This window comes from Erinaceus europaeus, chromosome 11 (genome assembly GCF_950295315.1).
Source record: "Erinaceus europaeus chromosome 11, mEriEur2.1, whole genome shotgun sequence".
In the NCBI taxonomy this organism is placed as follows: Eukaryota; Metazoa; Chordata; class Mammalia; order Eulipotyphla; family Erinaceidae; genus Erinaceus; species Erinaceus europaeus.
Window position 1 is genome coordinate 61178837 of NC_080172.1, and position 18995 is coordinate 61197831.

Below are 18995 nucleotides of genomic sequence, written 5' to 3' on the forward strand. Positions count from 1 at the left end.
TGGCTGAAAACGGTGAAGTCACCACTTTTTACAGCTGAGTAGTATTCCATTGTGTATATAGACCACAACTTGCTCAGCCACTCATCTGTTGTTGGACACCTGGGTTGCTTCCAGGTTTTGGCTATTACAAATTGAGCTGCCATGAAGATATGTGTACACAGATCTTTTTGGATGGATGTGTTGGGTTCCTTAGGATATATCCCCAGGAGAGGAATTGTAGGGTCATAGGGTAGGTCCATTTCTAGCCTTCTGAGAGTTCTCCAGACTGTTCTCCACAGAGGTTGGACCAATTGACATTCCCATCAGCAGTGTAGGAGGGTTCCTTTGACCCCATACCCTCTCCAGCATTTGCTGCTGTTACCTTTTCTGATGTATGACATTCTTACAGGAGTGAAGTGGTATCTCATTGTTGTCTTTATTTGCATTTCTCTGACAATCAGAGACTTGGAGCATTTTTCATGTGTTTCTCGGCCTTTTGGATCTCTTCTGTGGTGAATATTCTGTACAAGTCCTCCCCCCATTTTTGGATGGGGTTATTTGTTGTCTTGTTGTTGAGTTAGGCAAGCTCTTTATATATGTTGGTTATTAAACTCTTATCTGATGTATGGCATGTAAATATTTTCTCCCATTCTGTGAGAGGTGTCTTGGTTTGGGTAGTGGTTTCTTTTGCTGTACAGAAGCTTTTTAATTTGATGTAGTCCCATAGATTTATACTTGTCTTAGTCTTCTTTGTAATTGGATTTGTTTCATTGAAGATGTCTTTAAATTTATGCAGAAAAGAGTTCTGCCAATATTTTCCTCTAAGTATCTGATAGTTTCTGGTCTAACATCCAAGTTCTTGATCCACTTGGAATTTACTTTTGTATTTGTGTTTTCATTTTCATAGATAAAGCAAACATCCAAAGGCAGAAGTAAGGAAAGATGGTAAAACTGGTAAAAAAAAAAAAAAAGTGTTAAAAAAATGATAAAACTGACTGTTAGAGTGATTGAGTGCAATACAATAGCAGCTAACAGCTAACCTTATAGAGGGTTTACTTTGTGCCCAGCACTGCCCTGGACATTTTTAAAATATTTTATTATCTTTATTTATTTATTGGATGAAGAAAGCCAGAAGTTAAGAGGGAAAGGAGAAAGAGAGAGAGAGACTTACAGCACTGCTTCAGTACTTGCAAAGTTTTCCCCCTGAAGGTGGGGACCAGGACCTGAACCTGTGTCCTTTCACACTGTAACATGTGCACTCAGTCAGGTGTGCCACTGCCCAGCACCCTGCCCTGGACATTTTATAAAGATCAATTCATTCATATCTTCACAACTCCATGAGACAGGTGCGTTTATCTCCATCTGGTACATAAGGGAGTTAAGGTCAAGGATAGTTTTGTACCTTTGTCAACTGGCTGAAACCTGTGTTCTGGCCTCTTTCTGACTTGCCTTCCCTGCTCCACCTGAGCTAGCCAGAATTCTCACTGTTCCCCAGGGTGTTCATGTTCTCTTCTGCCCAGTGCTTTTGCATGTGCTATCCTATTGGTCTCTATTGCTGTTCCTCTCTGCCCAGACTCCCAAGCTCATATTAGGCCTATTCTCAGCAAAGCTCTCCCTACCCAATGTAGGCCTGTCCAGCCTCTTCCCCTTGCTGACGATTTGCTTACACCTCTGTCACTACCAGCAGAAAAGATGCTTCCAGGACAGACCACCTCCTCACGGTTGAATCCCTAGGGTTTGCTACTATGCCTGGCCTAAAATAAGCACTTAAAAGTTTTGCTGAATTTATGTGGAGGCTCCCCCGAATTTACACTTCCTTGTCACCTCCATACTGCCTGGCACTACATACTGTAGACACTTAGTCAACTAGAGTGGGAGCCTGGTTTCCCTGCCAGCAGCTGATCTTAATAAAACAAAGCCAAACAAAACCTGCCCCCCTTCTTAGGCTTCCACTTCACAGTCCCTGAAGATCTGGATTCTGTTTTTTCCCAGCCGTGACACTAGTAGAATCCTGCAGGACCCCCCCTCAGTCTGCCTCACCCTGCACTGGTCAGGCCCAATAGCCTGTGGGGCAGCCACTGACTAGGCACTAGGCAGCCAGGACAGACTCACCCAGTGCATTTCTTGCCTATTAAGGTAAGAGTCCTTGCAGCAGTGCGGGAGACTCCCCCCAGAACTGGCCTCTGCTGCCTGTGCACTTGCAGGGCTGGCGCCTGGAATCCTGGACACGAGATCAGTGTCTCGCAATGAGTCCTGCTAGCTTCGCTCGGGGAGGCCAAGGGTCCTAGTAGTGTCTTCCACCCGAGGATACCTTGCTAAATTCTCATAGCCACCCTAACCGCTCAAGAATCACTTCAGGCCTCAAAGAAGTCTGCACTGGTCGCTGATTAAATGGGCTTTCGCTTCCCAGGGGGGACGCTCCAGTGGGAGCTGAGTGGCTGCGGGGAGCATTCCCCTGCGAAGGGAGGGAGGAGGTGGTCTCTGGCTCCTGGGGCCGGGGTACAGGGAACTTGCCCCCACCACCCTCCGCACCATCCCAGACAACGGCCCCACTCCCCCAGATAATCTGGCTCTGGGTCCCTAGGGCCCTGTCTCGCCCAGCCCCGCCTCTCCCCTCCCCTCCCCAGACCCCGCCCCCATCAGGTCCCGCCCCCTCCCGCCGGCTCCCGCCGCTCCCGGTGCTCGAGCGCCGGCCTGGGGATTCGGTATCCCGCCGCTTGGCAGCAGCATGGGGCGCTTCCGCGGGGGCCTGCGGTGCATCAAGTACCTGCTGCTCGGCTTCAACCTGCTCTTCTGGGTGAGACCGGGTGCCGAGAGAACCCGGCAGGGCTGAGGGCCGGGCGGGGGCGCAGGGCCGGGGTCCCCGGGGAGCTGACCGTAGCGGCGTCCCAGCCTGCTCGGGAAAGCTGGATGATTCGAAAGGCGGAGATGAAGAAAAGACAGACAAAACCATAGGGGAAAGATGGAAGGGGCGAGTATGGAAAGGGAGAGAGACTGAGCAAGGGGGAATAAGGCACCGCGCTGCTGTTCCTTTTGAGGAACCTCTGCCTAGGATTTCATCTCCCAGCTCTTCTCACCTGCTGAGGGCTCAGCCCCCGGCTCCTAGTCTCCAGTGCACACACCCCCTTCATGCTCTGCCTTTCCAGGAATACCAGGGGTGGTAACCCCCATCTAACAGTGAGGATTCTGCTTAGAAACTGGGGGGGGAGGAGGTGGGGAGGAGTGAGAATGTTCTGTAGAAGGGAATCATCCCTTTTCTGGGTTTGGAGGAGGATAGAGGTGGCTGAGAGGAGGTAGAGGCGCTCTTCTGTGAAGGGGAGTGAGGGGTGGGAGAGGCTTCCAGGGGGCAGCATCACGCCCACAACCCTGCAGCCTCTGCTAAATACTAATGCTCCCGGAGATGAGCTCATTCAACTTTGCAGGGTTTCATGGAGCTGACCACATTCCTGGGATTAGTGGTTCACAGGGAAATTGGGCCATGAGCCTTGTCTCCCGTGTTATTGGGATGAGGTTAGGGCTAAACCATCCCTCGACTCCAGGACCCCTTATCTGGATACCTGGAGGACTGTGAGGACAAGGTCTGAGTATTGCCTTGTTTGCATATTCCCCATTGGGCTTTCTCAAAAGAATGCCAGCCAGAATAAATGCTCTGAGGAACTCTGCAGGAAGAAATGTAAATCTTGCTGTGGGCTCTTAGGTCTTCAGAGCAGTATGGGAGCACAAGGGCCTGTATGTTTAAAAACAACTAGGATGGAAGTGGGTAGTAGTTTCCTGCCTGCTCTGGTGAGTTTGTCTTCCAATAACTGCAATTAATTAATTAATTATTGAGTGACAGGGTTCTGCTTGTGTCTACCAACCCATTATCCCAGATGCCTGGCTGAGTTGAGCATCTATACTTAGAGGCCAAGTTACTATCTTCCACATCCTTCCACTGGAGAGGAAGGATGATGGATATGCCCCATGGACAGGCCCTGGATTTTGAAAAATATATGTGGACGTTTTACACTCAGTCTACTTATATCTTGCTTTTTCATACATTGGCTTAATTTCAAAAACTGTTAATTATAGATATCATGCCTCACTGATATTCTTCGCTGTCTTTACTTACAAATCCAAAAGTATGTTTTGTATTAGACTGATAAGGAATTCCTAGGCTGCGTTCAGTGCTTGTACAGTGCTAGATACTGTGCTGGCCAGCCTCCAGGGAAAAACAGGCAGCGCTGATCAAAAGTTATCAGTGTGTCAGGAACACTGCTAAGCACATCGACTCATTATTACAGTTCATTCTTGTGCCAGTCCTGATGTCAAGCTATTTTTGCCCCCATTTTTACAAAGGAACAAACAGAGACTCAAACAGGTCAACTTGGTGGCTGGGAGGTGATGTACCCAGTTAAGCGCACATAGTACTATGTACAAGGATCTGGATTCCAGTCCCCACTCTCCACCTGCAGCAGGAACTCTTCGCAAGTGGTGTCTATCTTTCTCTCTCCCTCTACACTGTCGATTTCTCTCCTATCTAATAAAATGGGCAGTGGGGGGGAGGGATGTCCTCCAGGAGCAGTAGATTTGCGGTGACGGCACTGAACCCAAGGATAATCATGGGGGGAAAAAAACCTAATAGATCAACTTGCCCAAGTTCACACAGCTTGTTGTCAGTGTCAGAAGTGGGATTTGAATTCAGCCTGTATGTTGCACATTTAGTAAACAGTAGTTCTAGAAGTATGGTTTCTGGACCACCACCACTAGCAGCAGCAATAGCAGCATATCCTGGGAATGGTCAGAGATGCACATTCTCAATTTATCACGAACCTGCTGGCTGAGAAACTAGGGGAGGACCCGACAACCTATTAACAAGTCCTCCAGGTACTCTCACTTCTGAAAGCTGCTGTTAAACAATCATCAACAGAGTATCATAAAGATAATGTATGCATTTATAACTATAACATGTACAAATTATGAATATAAAACACTGTCCCCTAAATTGCTACTCTAGTGGAAAAAATGAGACCAATGCATTTGGAACAACAACAAACATATAACACAGACTATAATGAAGTGACAAACTTCACACTTTTGACCACAAACAGTAAAAAAGGGAACTAGAAACAAAGCGATGTTTGAGTTCTATGTTTTAGCCTCCCAGGCTTAGATATGGGGAATATATAAATAAGGAGCCCAGAGAAAGGATCACAGCAGTAGTAGGCAGTTTGGGCAGGGCTCATGAAGAAGCAACTGTGTGAGCTGAGACTCATAGAATGGTAGAGTAGAGTTGCACAAGGGTATAGGGTGACACACTGCCCACCAGACAGGGACAGAACAGGGTAGGTATGATTCCATCAGAAGAAGGGACCAAAGTTCAGTGCAGAGATGCCAAGCAGAATGAACTTGAGCAAGTTATTCTGGAACTCTGTTTCCTCATTTCTGCATTTGGGCTAACAGTTGTTGAAGACTGAAAGGAAATATGTCAAATATCTAAGGGGGCTGGGCGGTAGCACTGAGGGTTAAGTGCACATGGCGCAAAGCGCAAGGACCGGTTCGAGCCCCCAGCTCTCCACCTACAGGGGGTTCGCTTCACAAGCAGTGAAGCAGGTCTGCAGGTGTCTATCTTTCTCTCCCCCTCTCTGCCTTCCCCTCCTCTCTCCATTTCTCTCTGTCCTATCCAGCAACATAGACAACAACAACAATAATAGTAACAATAACAACGATAAACAACAAAGGCAACAAAAGGAGAAAAAATAGCCTCCAGTAGCAGTGGATTTGTAGTGCAGGCACCAAGTCCCAGCAATAACCCTGGAGACAAAAAGAAAAAGAAAAAAAATCTGAGTACACCTTTCTATGAACAAGACACATATTCAGTGCTCACCAATATTATTCTGAGCTTTATTATTAGTTGCCAGGCACATAGGAAACATTCAGATAGTCTTGGCTGTATTTCCCTCAGCCCCTTAAAGTGGAGAAAAAGTGGTTAGGTTTGCCAAGAGTGACTTGCAGCTTGTCTTCATTTTAGTGTAACAGTACATTATCTTCTAAATTGTACCTGTGGGTGTCCTGCCATTAGAATTTAGAATACTGGCTTTTTTCATGGCTGCTTCTCCCTTACCTGGTATAGCCATAGAAGAAAATGAATCTGCAGTTTAATCAATTTCCAGTTGTATCTGAATTGAGTCTCTGGCTTCCTGCTCATTACCTATTGATTTGTCTTTGTTTGCAAAGATGAGACTCTGAGTGGGTGAGACCAGGAGAGGGATACAGAACCTTATTCTCTCCCAGTTCCTTGCATGAAAACCGGAGCAGCAGCTGATTTAGATAGCCCTCCTGTGTCTATAGCTGATTTAGACAGCCCTCTTATATTTATACTTTGCTTAGTCACTAGGAAAGGGACTAGCAGAAACAAATTTCTAAGGATTTAAGGGGAAGTGGTGGGGATAAATTATCTAGATCTCTGTCTCCACTGTAACAAGAGGGGACCTGATTCCAGCAAAACCCCACCTAGTGTCTGAAGTTCGTTTTCTCCTTGGTTGGCAAATTTGTGGGAAAGTTGAGGAAGAGGCAGTGGATGGGGAACAGTTTTCCTGAAAGTTTGGGCTTTGACTGTGCCTACCAGTTTAACAATTACACATCCCCTTAGAGGCCTGAGTGCCTGCTCTTTTGAGGTAACTGGTCCCCTTGGGTGATAGCACTTCCTTTCCAGTCAGGAACTCACAGAAGGCAGGCCCTAAGGCAGGGGTGGGTGTGTTTTGTAATCTCCAGTTTAACAAATCTATCTGAAACCACTTTCTGGCAGCTTGGTTTGGGTTTCTCTAGGCTGTGCTCTTGACTTTATAAACATTCAGATACATACTACCAGAGCCAGCTCAGCACTCCAGTCTCAGGGCCACTGACTGTATTCACCATTCAGTCTTCAAATATAAAGAGCCTCTCTGTGAACCCCATGAAATTAATTTCTGTTATCCTCATTGAAGGCTAAGGTGAAACCCCTCCCAATATCTGTCATATCTAAATTCAGACATGGCAAATCAGATATGGCAAATTCGCATGCCTTTCACTGAAATCACCTTTATTTTTTCCCCTGTTGCATAGCAATATAAATAAAACACTGCAGTCCACCCAGCCACATGTGTTGGTCTAAAGAAAAAAGCTGGGCGCTGTTTATTCCTTGGGTTATTGTTGTGTGCTCAGCGTTTTCCTATCATTGTGCTGTTTGGAGCTGCTGGGTCTTTCGAACCTACAGGAAGTAGGGCTGCTCATTGTTGAAAACCAGATGCCATATATGGCTCACTTGCAGTGGCTCTCCTTCCCTTCTCACCACTTTTAATGCAACTCTGGGCTTTCACTTTCTGACATCAACAGGTGCTTTGAGAAAGAATACTGTCTTGACATCAAGGGAGAACTATCAAAGCTTATTAGAGGTTGCCATGCCCTCTTTCCCAAACTTATTTGAAATAACTCAAAATTACTACTAAAGTATTAGGGTGGGGTGGGGTGGGAGTGAACCAGAAAACTAGTGTAGATAGAAATTTCTTCAACCTTCTTATAAGATAGTCTTCATTTCTTTTATTTATATATGTGTGTGTATATATATGATGTAACTTGTATTTGTTTATTTATTTCATATGAGGTAGAAAGAGTTACACATGAGAGAGTTCAGAGCACCACTCACTGCATACAAGCGGCCCCAGGGATCAAACCAGAAGCCTCAGGCATACTCCCTTGCTCTCCCAGTTTAGCTCTTTTCTCAGCTTTGAGTTTTCATTTCTGATTTCTGTCAAGGTGGGAAGGGAGCAACACTGACCAGCCTCTCCTACTGGGGGGGGGGGGTCTCACTTTGCTGGGAAGGGCAAGGAATCTATGATGGAGGCTAGTCTGGAGAGGCAATTGCCAGTAGCACGGTAGACCTTGGGCAGGCATAGGCAGTGTGGCTATTCCAATCCCAGAATTCATGGCTGTACTATTTACTAACCAAAGGAACTTAGTTAATTAGCTACTTAACCCCTCTGAGCCTCTTGTTTTCATATCTGTAAAATGGGCATAACCAAGTACCAACACTAGTTTATGGTCTTTGTGCAGACAAAATGAATGTATGTAAAGTGGTAAGTATGGTTACAATTACATAGTAACTACTCAAAAGCATAATGTAGCTATTAGTAGAAGTGGTATTTAACCAAATTGGAAAGTAAAATCCAGAACCAATCAGAAAGGTGAAATAGAAAACAGGTGTCCTAGGGCCAACCAGCTAAGCAAAGCAGCAAGTCTTGTTCTCATATCTGGATAGAAGACAACAGGAGAGTCCTTTAAAATTTTGTTTGTTTGTTTATTTTGTATATAGAGAGAAACTGAGAGGAAAGGGCGAAGTAGGGAAAGAGCCACCTGCAGCCCTGCTTCACCACTTCAAGTGTGCCCCCTGCAGGTAGGGACTGGGGGCTTGAACCTAGATCCTTATGCACTGTGATGTGTACATTCAACCAAATGTACCACCTCCCAGCCCTGAGAATTCTCTTTTCTACAACCAACCTCTCAACAGATATGTGCTGACCACCAACACTGTGCCCAGTTCCCTATCAAGTGCTAGATCTCCAAAAATGATTAAAATGCACACCTTGATCTTAAGGCAGTTTTGCCTTAATATAGAGCTCCTTTTGTCTTTGTTGGTAGTTCATTCCCTTTTGTTTCTTTGCTCCTTGAGGGCAGGGACTATGTTATTACCCTCTTTTTTCCATCCCTCAGCATAGGAGCCTAGAAGACATTCAGCAGTCCCTGACATGTCTCTGGATTACAGGGTGGTGTCACTGACCCTGCTGCTGAGCTGCCAAGTGGATGCCTTGAGTGGCAGTGGGGCAGCCTTTGATGATCAGCACCTCTCAAGCTCTAACACACATGCAAATAACCTAGGATTTTATTCAAACATATATTCTGATTCTGTTGGTCTGCATTTCTAATAAGCCCACACCAAGTGTTGCTGCCAATGGCCTAAAAAAACAGACTTTGAGAACCACTATTTAAGATGTGATTCAAAGAGATCAAATATGTGTGTGTGTGTGTGTGTGTGTGTGTGTGTGTGTGTGTGTGTGTGTGTGTGTATGTGTGTGTGTGTGTGTGTGTGTGTGTATACACACATATATATTCCTGTTTCTGGGCAGGGAATGCCCATTCCCTTGGCCAGTTCATGTGACTCTCTATGGCAGTTCTTTTAATCCGTTACCACTTTACCACTGCTGTTTTATTTTGTTTTGTTTTTCATTTATTTTATTACCAAGCACTGCTTTGGCCTTTCCTGTAGCCTGAATTGAACCCAGGGTCTCAAGCATGCAAGTCCAGTGCTCAGTTATCTAAGTTGTTTCCCTGGTCACACCATGATTGTTTTAAGACTATGTTCTTTCAACATTAATACTTGATGATTTCTAGAATTATCAGTTACCACGCATTGTCCTTTGAGTTTCACTGTGTTATACTAGAACATCCCCCATGCAGTTTCTTTGGGTTTCCATCCATGTGTGACAGAAGAGACCATAAACTCTATCCTCACACACTTTAATATTGGCAGTTAATATCACATCAGGCCTATTCTTCTAGAGCAGGTGGTGCTATATTGATCACAGCAACAAAGTACATCACAGAACCAAGAAGGAATTGAGAAGGACTCTGGTAAAATGTGGGCTGTATCAGATGGACTGGGATTAGATGGATACATGTTACCTTGACCTGCCTCTTTCATCTACTTTGGATTTAACTGAAAACAAAAATAGCAATGCTAATTAACATACATAAGATGCCCTAGTTCACAAGATGCTTTTACATGTATTATCCCATTTGATCACAGATCACAACATCCTTGTAAAATAAGGTCATTGTCCCCATTTTACAGATGTAGAAGCTAAGTCAGGCACAGCAGGTAGTACAGTACAGTCTATCCAAGAACATAGAGTTGAGAAGGAACGAATCAAAGTTACACCCAAGTCTTCTGACTTTAAAATCTTCTTTTCACAGTATTAACTAGTTAGGGTGTGTGGAATATAAGGTATTGGAAATGCTTCTGGATTGGAAGACGTGATGTCTGTCACTGAGAAGGTTATATCCAGTGTTGGGTTTACTCTTGGTGCATTCCAGAAATGCAGGTGTAGAGGTGTACTAACCACTGTGCCTCACAGCAAACGAGGAGTTGAGGACAATACTGATAAGTCTAGGACAGAAGACAAGCAAGATGAGAACTGAGAAAAGGTATAGACTGAAAGATAGTTTTAAGTATTAATTTCAATAGGAAGAGAATACCATGAAATATGAGTTGCTACAAAGTGTTTTGACAGCACATGTTGTACATACATTGAATCCTCAGTGTCCCTCTGAAATAGCATTCCTTGTCACACCTAGATTGCACGTGAAGTAAAGAGTATTTAAGAGAACTGCCCAGGGTCTCTGAGCTAGCCGATGGCAAAGCTGGGTTTCTGTGTGTGGTCAGAGTCTGCTTTTAACCATGCCAAGTCTGCATACTAACAGGAATAACAGCTATGACCTGCATAAGAATTCTAGGCCTGAATTCATAAGAGAAAAAAAAATGAAAAAACTAGTGCCGATTGAAATGTAAATTAACAGGGATTAAAAAACATTTTAAGTGCTATGAGATATTATTATGCAGTTCCTAACTTGTACTAGTCACCTACCAACATGCTCAAAAAACATGAGTGAGGTGGTGCACTTGGCTGAGCACAGCTTGTTACCATGTGCAAGGAACCAGGTTCAAGCCCTCATCCACAGGGGCGAAGCTTCATGAGTGGTGAAGCAATTTTGCAGGTGTCCCTCTTTCTTACACTCTGCCTCTCCCTCCCCTCTCAATTTCTCTCTGTCTTATCAAATACAATAAAAATAATGATAATAAAATAAAGCAAAAAATTAAAAAGTATGTGTGGCCGGTGGCTACAGTATTGAAGAATTTTAAATGAGAACATTTACATCTCTGGAGAACGTTCTGTTGAATAGCTCTTGCCTAAATATAGTTATTCTTTCATAAATCATCTTTTCTATTTTTTGCTCTTATATGGACTTACACAAACTAGGACTAAAAAGAGAGAAAGGCAGTTTAGTTTCTGGAAAGGGAGACTGATACATCTAATATAGAAGGTTCAGAAAACTCAAGGGAATTCCAGCTGCCATGGAGAATGTAGAACTAAAACAAAAATTAGTAGGAGGCGGCAGCAGAGGACTTACTTACTGGGACCATAGGAGTGGTGTTTTTTATCTTGAGTAGGATTACGTTTCCAATCTAATTGTTACATTAGCAACTCTGCCACCATAACAACACTAAGTGCTGGCATTCACTATCTGAGTGTGTAATGTGAACACATTTCATCTCTTAGGGAGGCACTGTAATTACCTCCACTTTGCTGAAGAGAAAGCCGAGGGTTAGAGTGGTTACTGTCTTACCCAGGATCATAGACCAGTGAATGGCAGATACTGATTCAAACCCAGAATGCCTTTTTTTTTTAATCCACTGCAACTCCTATACACCACACTAAACCTGTGGATGCTTTGTTATTATCATGGGGGCATCATTATTCAGCCTGTGTACTCAGAATAGCTAATATTTTTCTAGAAGAGCAATTGACAGTGATATAGAATTATGTGTCATACCTTGTTTTACCCCATTGTAATGGTGTTGGGGACAGTGTAAGCTTATGAGCTAGGGAAAAACCCTACAACAGGGCAGGGCTGGACAGCTTAGACACTGCTGCCGCTCACCCAGGAAGCCCTTTGACCTTCCTGCAGATGCTAGAGTCTGTTTAGTCCCTGTGATTAGCCCAGTGCTACCTGCTGTTCTGGTGTCAAAATGGTTTCTAATAAAGCTACTGTGTAGAAGCAGCTCCCTAAGAATGTCACACTCAACTTTTATGCTTTCTTTTGAGTTCCATCAGATCTGCTTATTAAACCGCTTGTTTTGGCTTGTAACTCAAGTTCTACCTGAAACACTTTCCCCCACCTCCCATTGTCCCTTTGTAGTAGCAAGAACTGAAAGAAGATTATGAATATTGATTGACATTTAAGAATCCTGTTGATTGTTCAGAGCTAATCCTCTCTAACTACCTTGAAAAATACTAGGCTGGAAAGTATTGTTTCATGTCCTGTTTTTGCACCTGTGGCACTGGATACAGATAGATGTCTGCAAGGTTAGGAGTTTATCAATGAAGTGAGCCTGGACCAAAGAGCCAGCAGGCTGCTCCTGAGTACAAGGGGGCAGCGTCTCAAGCCTAGCAAGGACCATAATGACCTCCTATTTCGCAATGAGGAAAAGGCGAACTTTACGTTTAGTTCATTTTAGTGACGTGGTGGATAAGATTTTAGTTATATCTAGTGAAGACTAGACAAAGTCATCTCCCCACTGGAAACATAGCTAATAGTCTGTGATGAATTTTACTTTAAAAAAAAAAAAAATCAAAAAGCTACATAGCTTTCATCTCTCCCCTGATTCTTGCTCATCATTCTTCTCTTCCTGACCCTGTATTTTAGAGAAAGGTATCATGTACAACCCCTGAATAAATACTGGGCCAGAAAAGTCATGACATGTTTTTGCATAGGAAAGCATAGAAAAGATACATCATGAATTTTCCAACAACCTAATACAATGCATTTCCCATGAACTGTATTCAAAATAGCCACTTGATCATTCACAGCAAGCTTTTCATCCCAGATCAGTTTCTCCTCTCCTTGAGCTGGGTACACCCCCACCAGCACTTATTTTTTATACTGTCTGCCAGCAGCATCAGCTGGTCCACCAATAACAACCTGAACAAACAAAAGAAGGTGTGTTTGGCACAAATACATAGCCCAGTGTCCTTTCCAGAGATGAATGGAACACTCGATATTTTCTAGGTTTAAATTGCAGGACCCTACCTCCTGTGCAGAGAATAAAGCATTGATTGACTTTTAAAATATACCCTTAGCTAAAGAAAGTCTTTCAGGACCTTCTTAGCATAGCTTATCCTCAGGAAACCATCATGAGGAAAATAATAGGGGAAATGAGAAGCACAAAGGTGTCATTGGTGGATTTCCAAAACAACAGCAGTTTTCTCACAGATGCAGGGTATGGCCTCCCAGCTAGTGGGGCAACAAGGCTCCTCAGAAGTGGGTGGGTTCATATAGATGTCATATGGCATTTTTTTCTTTTGACAAAAATCTTTGATTTGCTTGTTTTATGTATTTTTTTTCTACCAGGATTATTGTGGGGTCCATGCCTTCTGTACAAAGCCACTGCTCCTGGTGGCCATTTTTTCTCAGGATCATTGCCTACTTTCACTGCATGAAAGGATGAAAATCTTGTAAGATGGCTTTCCTCACTAAGGAAATTAGCATTGTACTCTGACTGGGTTTGGTTTATTGCACCAAAGTAAAACATTCTGGGGTAGGGGGTGGGGGAAGTTCGTGTCCTGGAACATAATGACAGAGGAGGACCTAGAGGAGATTGAATTGTTATGTGGAAGACAGAAATGTTACACATGTACAAGCTACTATATTTTTCTGTTAACTGTAAACCATTAATCCCCTCAATACAGAAAGAAAAAAAGAAATTGGCATTATCTCCAAGGATAAATATGTACCTGACTTTTGCCTGCTAGAAGGATGAGACTCCGTTGCCTTTCTAGTATCATAATGTGGTCTTCAATCAGATCCAGAATCATGACTGTACATAACATGACTGTATCTGGCATGAAAATTCATCAAGATAAAGGTTATTTTAAAAGCTTTCAATGAAAACTAGCATTGAAACTGTGCCACTTTTTTTCCCAAAAGAGTGAACTGCAAATAAGTTGGATTGTATGTACATGTAGTTGTCACCCTGGAGAAGCAAGAACAAGGTCTTGATTTTATTTGTTCTTTTATCACTGTACTGTGGTGTGTGTGTGTGTGTGTGTGTGTGTGTGTGTGTGTGTGTGTGTTTATGTCTGTCATTACATGAAGTGTTCATATGGTCTTCACTGTACAAGGTGGGTGTATAATTTATTCTTTGTTTCTGTGTATGCCATATAGCAGACATCCTCACTGACAGAGGAAAGCACAGAAGTGATACTATATGTTCTAGTTTTATTTTGTGTTTCTAAAAAAAAGTATTTTGTTGAGTAGATTTAACAGTGTGTTCACACAGCACCTCTGAGGTCTGCACAATGTTTCCCAGGTACTGATGAATTATGAAAATACCACTTTGCAAACTATCCCCTTAGAGGCTTGTGAAGGAGCTTGTTATAGTTGTTCCTGTCAGTTTATTTTAGTCAGGTCAAGTTTCCATATAAAGTACAGAAGATTGAGTGGATTAAACAACACAAATTTACTTCTCATAGTTCTGGAAGCTAAAAGTCCCAAGATTAAGGTGTCATCCAGTTTGGTTTCTGGTAAAGACTTAGTTGTTGGTTTGTAGATAACCCCTGCCTTCTTATTATGTCCTCCTATAACAGAGAGAAGGGATGGGGGGGACTCTGAGAGATGTCTGTGAGAGCTGACTCCTGTCCCTTCTTATAATGACACTAGCCCCATCACAAGGGCCCCATCCTCATGACCTCACCTTAGCCTGGAGGTGCATATCGCCAGATACCATTCTTTCAGGGGCTAGAGCATTAACACAAGAATTCAAAAAGAGGGCAAGAACATAATTCAGTCCATAGCCTAAAGACAATGTTTTGAATGTCATTCATTCATTCATTCATTCAACTTATTGGGAGCCCACTCCACAAGCAAAAGCACAATTGTTGTTTGACACAGAACAATCTGTCCCTGTTATTATGCCTTAAGAACAACAAAAATACAGAAATACCTACATATAAAGGACTGTAGGAGACATAAATGAAGGTACATACTAAGACAGGATGGGCTTCCCAGAAGAAGTAACATCAGAGCTGAGAACTCTGAGTGGGTGTGAGCTAAGTAGAGGGGGAGGGGAAGAGAGCTTTTTAAACTAGGAAATAACAATACCAGAGGTCCCCCAGATGGAAGAAGGAACTGAAACTATGTGGCTAGAGCATCTAAGGACAATTAATTGTGTCGCCCAGCTGGGTGGAGACACAGGTGCTGACTAAGAATTTCCCCAAGAGATGCTGTCAGACTAAAAAGGGATCTTTGTGTTGAGCCTAATCACCAGATAGCAGAATAACATTTGCTCCCAGTGATCAAGGTTGATCAGTTCCTTCTGGGAATCATGGGCTGGACAAACAGGAGGACCCAGGTCAGGGCAGTATCTTTGCTTCTTTTTTTTTTTGCCATATTATATTTTATTGGTTTGCACCATCTGTAAGATTTCAGTACTATCATTATGCACACATGTGTATGTATATGTGTATACAGCTCACTGAACTCACCATCAAATTTCCCATAAAGGAAAGTGTTCCAAGCCAGATATTTGGAGAAAAGGGCAGGAACTGATATTCTCATATCATAAAATAGACGTTCAACTCTCATGCCTGAAGCTCCAAAGTCCCAGGTTCAATCCCCCGCACCACCATAAGCCAGAGCTGAACAGTGCTCTGGTTTAAAAAAAAAAGACTTTTAGCCAAAAACAGGTAATCAGAGACAAAGATGGATACTATATAATGTCGAAAGGATCAATACAGCAAGATCTTTTTGTTTTGTTTTTAATCTCAGTGTGATTCATCCTACAGTTTAATACATTTCTGAGAACGTTTTTGGTTATGGAAATTTTTTATTTATCTTTATCATATAAAGACAGGGAGAAATCAAGATAGAGAGGAACAGAAAGAAAAAAAAGAAACCTGCAGCACTGCTTAATCAATCTCAAGACTTTCCAGCTGCAGGTGGTCACTGGGAGATTAAACCTGGGTCCTTGTGCATTGTAACGTGCACTCAACTAGGCATTTGTGAAATATTTTTTAAGCAAAAAATATCCTCTTAAGTTAGAACATTTTGCCACCAATCTTAGGGCAAATAAATAGTGGAAATAAATATAGTAAATATCATGGAAATCCATTAACAAGTTCAGCTTCTTGCTAAGTGATCTCTTCCTGACAGTTACTACTAAAAGGAAACTTTGTTCATCTTCTGTGTCTTCAAATCAGGTCTTTGGCCCTCTCATGTCTTCTCTAAAGGTACACACTTACAGTCTGCCCATTTGTGTCCTGTGAATTCTCTGGCATGTGATTAGCTACTGAAGTAGCCTGCCTATGAAAAGCATATTTGTAACATGGATTTCTATATCACTCCCTTTCTCTCACTGCTATCTTTTTTTTAATGATTTATTTTATTTATTTCACAAGAGATAGGTAGATTGAGGAGGGAGGGAGGGAAGGAAGGAGGGAAGGAAAGAGAGGTCAGAACAGCATGCTGGCAAATGTGGTACCAGGGATTGAACTCCAGACTCATGCTTATGAGTCCAGGGCATCACTACTATGCCAACTCCTGGCCTACTCACTGCTATCTTTTTTCCAGTTTCTCTCACTGCTACCTTTTATTTCTTTATTTCCTCTCCCCCATTTAAATAATTGACACACTTTGGTCCACCCCCACCCCCATCAAATTCTGTTCCACCACATTCTCTTTAGTACCTAAACAACAACCCAGAAAAGAAATGATGACACAAAGGAAAATGATAGCCAACATATTCTAATGGACTGGTTTCTGGGCCTTTGGAAAATAAAAGGAATAGAGAGAATGGGCACATGGGGAAGCTTGGGTCTATTTGAGTTAAATTTGGGGATTTGAGGAGCCTAGTGGTTTCCTTTGGGCCATTCAGTAAGACACATGTCCCCACATGTGTGATAACCAGAGCAATAATCTTAGTGATACTTCTCATTCTCACTTTATTCCTGACTAAACTGTCATTGGTGTAATTTTTTTCAAACAGTTTAGTGTGTGGTAGATCAAAGACCAGTGAACACAGAACAAATCAAGAGCTTGAATGGGGAATTTAAAAATACATAAGAGCTGCACACTCTTTGTCCATGACACTTTACAAATTGACGATGGCTCTCGGCACCATCACCCTCAGGCCTCACCCAGAGTCCCTGACACAGCAAGCAGCTGTGAGGATTCCCTCCACACAGTGATGCCATTCAGTTAAGCCATACTTTCCTTGACCCAGGAGAAACCCCATGTGGTTTGCGGCTAGTTGGAGGTGTGGGGGTTGGATGAGCATAAAGCTTTGGCTTTATATGGCAACCTCTCTTTTCATTTTCCATTATGCGTCGGACACATCTGTGCCAGGACTGAACAAATGTATTCCATCTGGAAGGATGATCCCAGACAGCTATAAATTAGAGTTTGTGTTCAGAGATGCCAAAAATGTGGCCATGTGGTAGGGTGTCCCTGGGACGAGTCACCTCCTCCACAGTCTGCTGGGTGACTGTGGGCCTTGGCCTGTCGCCTCTGTCAATAGATTTTACTTTGTCATTGGAAACTGTCTTTCCATCAAGTTGCTGTGGAGGCGGCTGGGCAGGGTTGCCTAGGAGGCTTTTCTGGGTACCTGGGTTACAGGCAGCCTTGTGAATCTCCTAGGACAGGATGCTTTCAAGGGCATTGCTCTCCTTCCTGCACCAATAACAGCTGTGAACTCCAAGCTGGCTTCCTCCCAAATTGAAGTGCAGCCCAGGAAACCTCTCCACTTTTTCTGTACTGAACAGATAAACTATCTTGGAACACTTACAAAATAATCTATTTTTTAGTATATGACAGTAAACATATTGAGTGCAGAAAGATTAGAAAATATGAAAAGGAAAAAAAAAGTCATATGTATTCCACATATGAAGATAAAGTTCACTAAAATTTCAAGTGACTGGAAAGTATTTTTCCATGCCACGCTACCTTTTTTTTTTAATGCAGAAATCTTTTAAAGCTGGTCAAGCCCCATTCCTTTAGCTGTCCCTCACATTATCCAATTAGCGCTTTCCTCTAAGTACTAGAAATTTTTAGTTATTCCATATTAGAGAGTCCAGCTGGTAGAACTCTGCCCCTAGCTGAAGTCATGCTGGCTTTCTGGAGAAGTCACAGAGGAAATTGGCCTTTAGAGGGGCTAGAAGGTAGGGAAGAATAAAGCCCACCTCTGATTTGTGCCAGGTTGCCCCAAAGGTGGCACACATGACCCCACAGATAGAAGCTCCTGTGTAGAAAGAGCTCTGGGCTGATCCTGACTTTTATAACAGTTCTTAATGAGCCTCTACTTCTGCCTTTCTGTTGTCAGCATTGGAGCCTGCTCCTCCTGGGGTGGAGGTACCCCCTAAATGGCTCATCTTATGAGAGGTTCCAGGAGCTGAGGAGTACAGCCCTCCCTGGAATGCTTGGCAGAACCAAGAAACTATTTTTATACCTCTTTTACTTCCCCAATGGTGCCTGGAGTCCAGGAGGTACCCAGGGAGTATCTGTGGAGTGATTGATGCAGTGAAACTGGAGCCGGGTGTTTGTGGAGAGGAGAGCTGGGCACAGTGACAGTCCAGCCTCAGTGTGGAGACACAGACACCCTCCAAGTGGAAGGGAAGCGGCAAGGACTCCAGCGGCTGCCAGCCACTCGGCCACTTCGAGAGCCACACAGCACACAGACCATGCTTTTTCAGAACATTATTTTTTCCTTTCTTTCTTTCCACGGAAACTCAAAATAGCAGCTGAAGGAAAAAAAAAAACCCACTCTCCCTTCCTTTGCCTATAAAACCATCTCCAAGCCGTTCAGTGACCATGGAGGGCTATGGAGAAAAGATTCTAGAAGTGAGTAAACAGCCTCCTAACTGATCCCGGCAGACTTAGGGGGTGTGGGTGGCTTTTAAGGTCAGTGTGTTTGCTTCCAATTTAGAAAAATGATTCTTTCCCAGGTCTTGGAGTTCACAACTTGCTTTTTATTGATTTTATTTTGATGTGTATGAAAGAGGACAAAGCACTGCTGCTCAACTCTGGTTTATGACTGTGCCAGGGACTGAACATGGAAGCACTTACCTTGCGCATCAAAGTCTATTGCACAGGCACTATGCTCTTTCCTTGGCCCCTAAGTTCAGCTTGCTTTGGATGACCCACTGGCTGAAACTCATTCCCTTCTCACTGTAGAC

General features: G+C 43.3%; 1 protein-coding gene across 2 annotated transcripts in view; it reads left to right on the forward strand.

Moving 5' to 3' along the window:
* The first annotated feature begins 2633 nt into the window (after positions 1–2633).
* Positions 2634–18995, forward strand: part of TSPAN2 (tetraspanin 2) — a 65038-nt gene continuing 48676 nt past the window's right edge. Inside the window, exon 1 of one of the 2 annotated variants that reach the window (XM_007535577.3) lies at positions 2634–2776. In XM_007535577.3, coding sequence (XP_007535639.1) covers positions 2708–2776 — 69 coding nt within the window. In that variant the 5' untranslated portion in view covers positions 2634–2707. Of the gene's footprint in view, positions 2777–18499; positions 18661–18995 lie in introns of those variants that run through there. The other variant, XM_060201832.1, reaches the window with a different exon arrangement.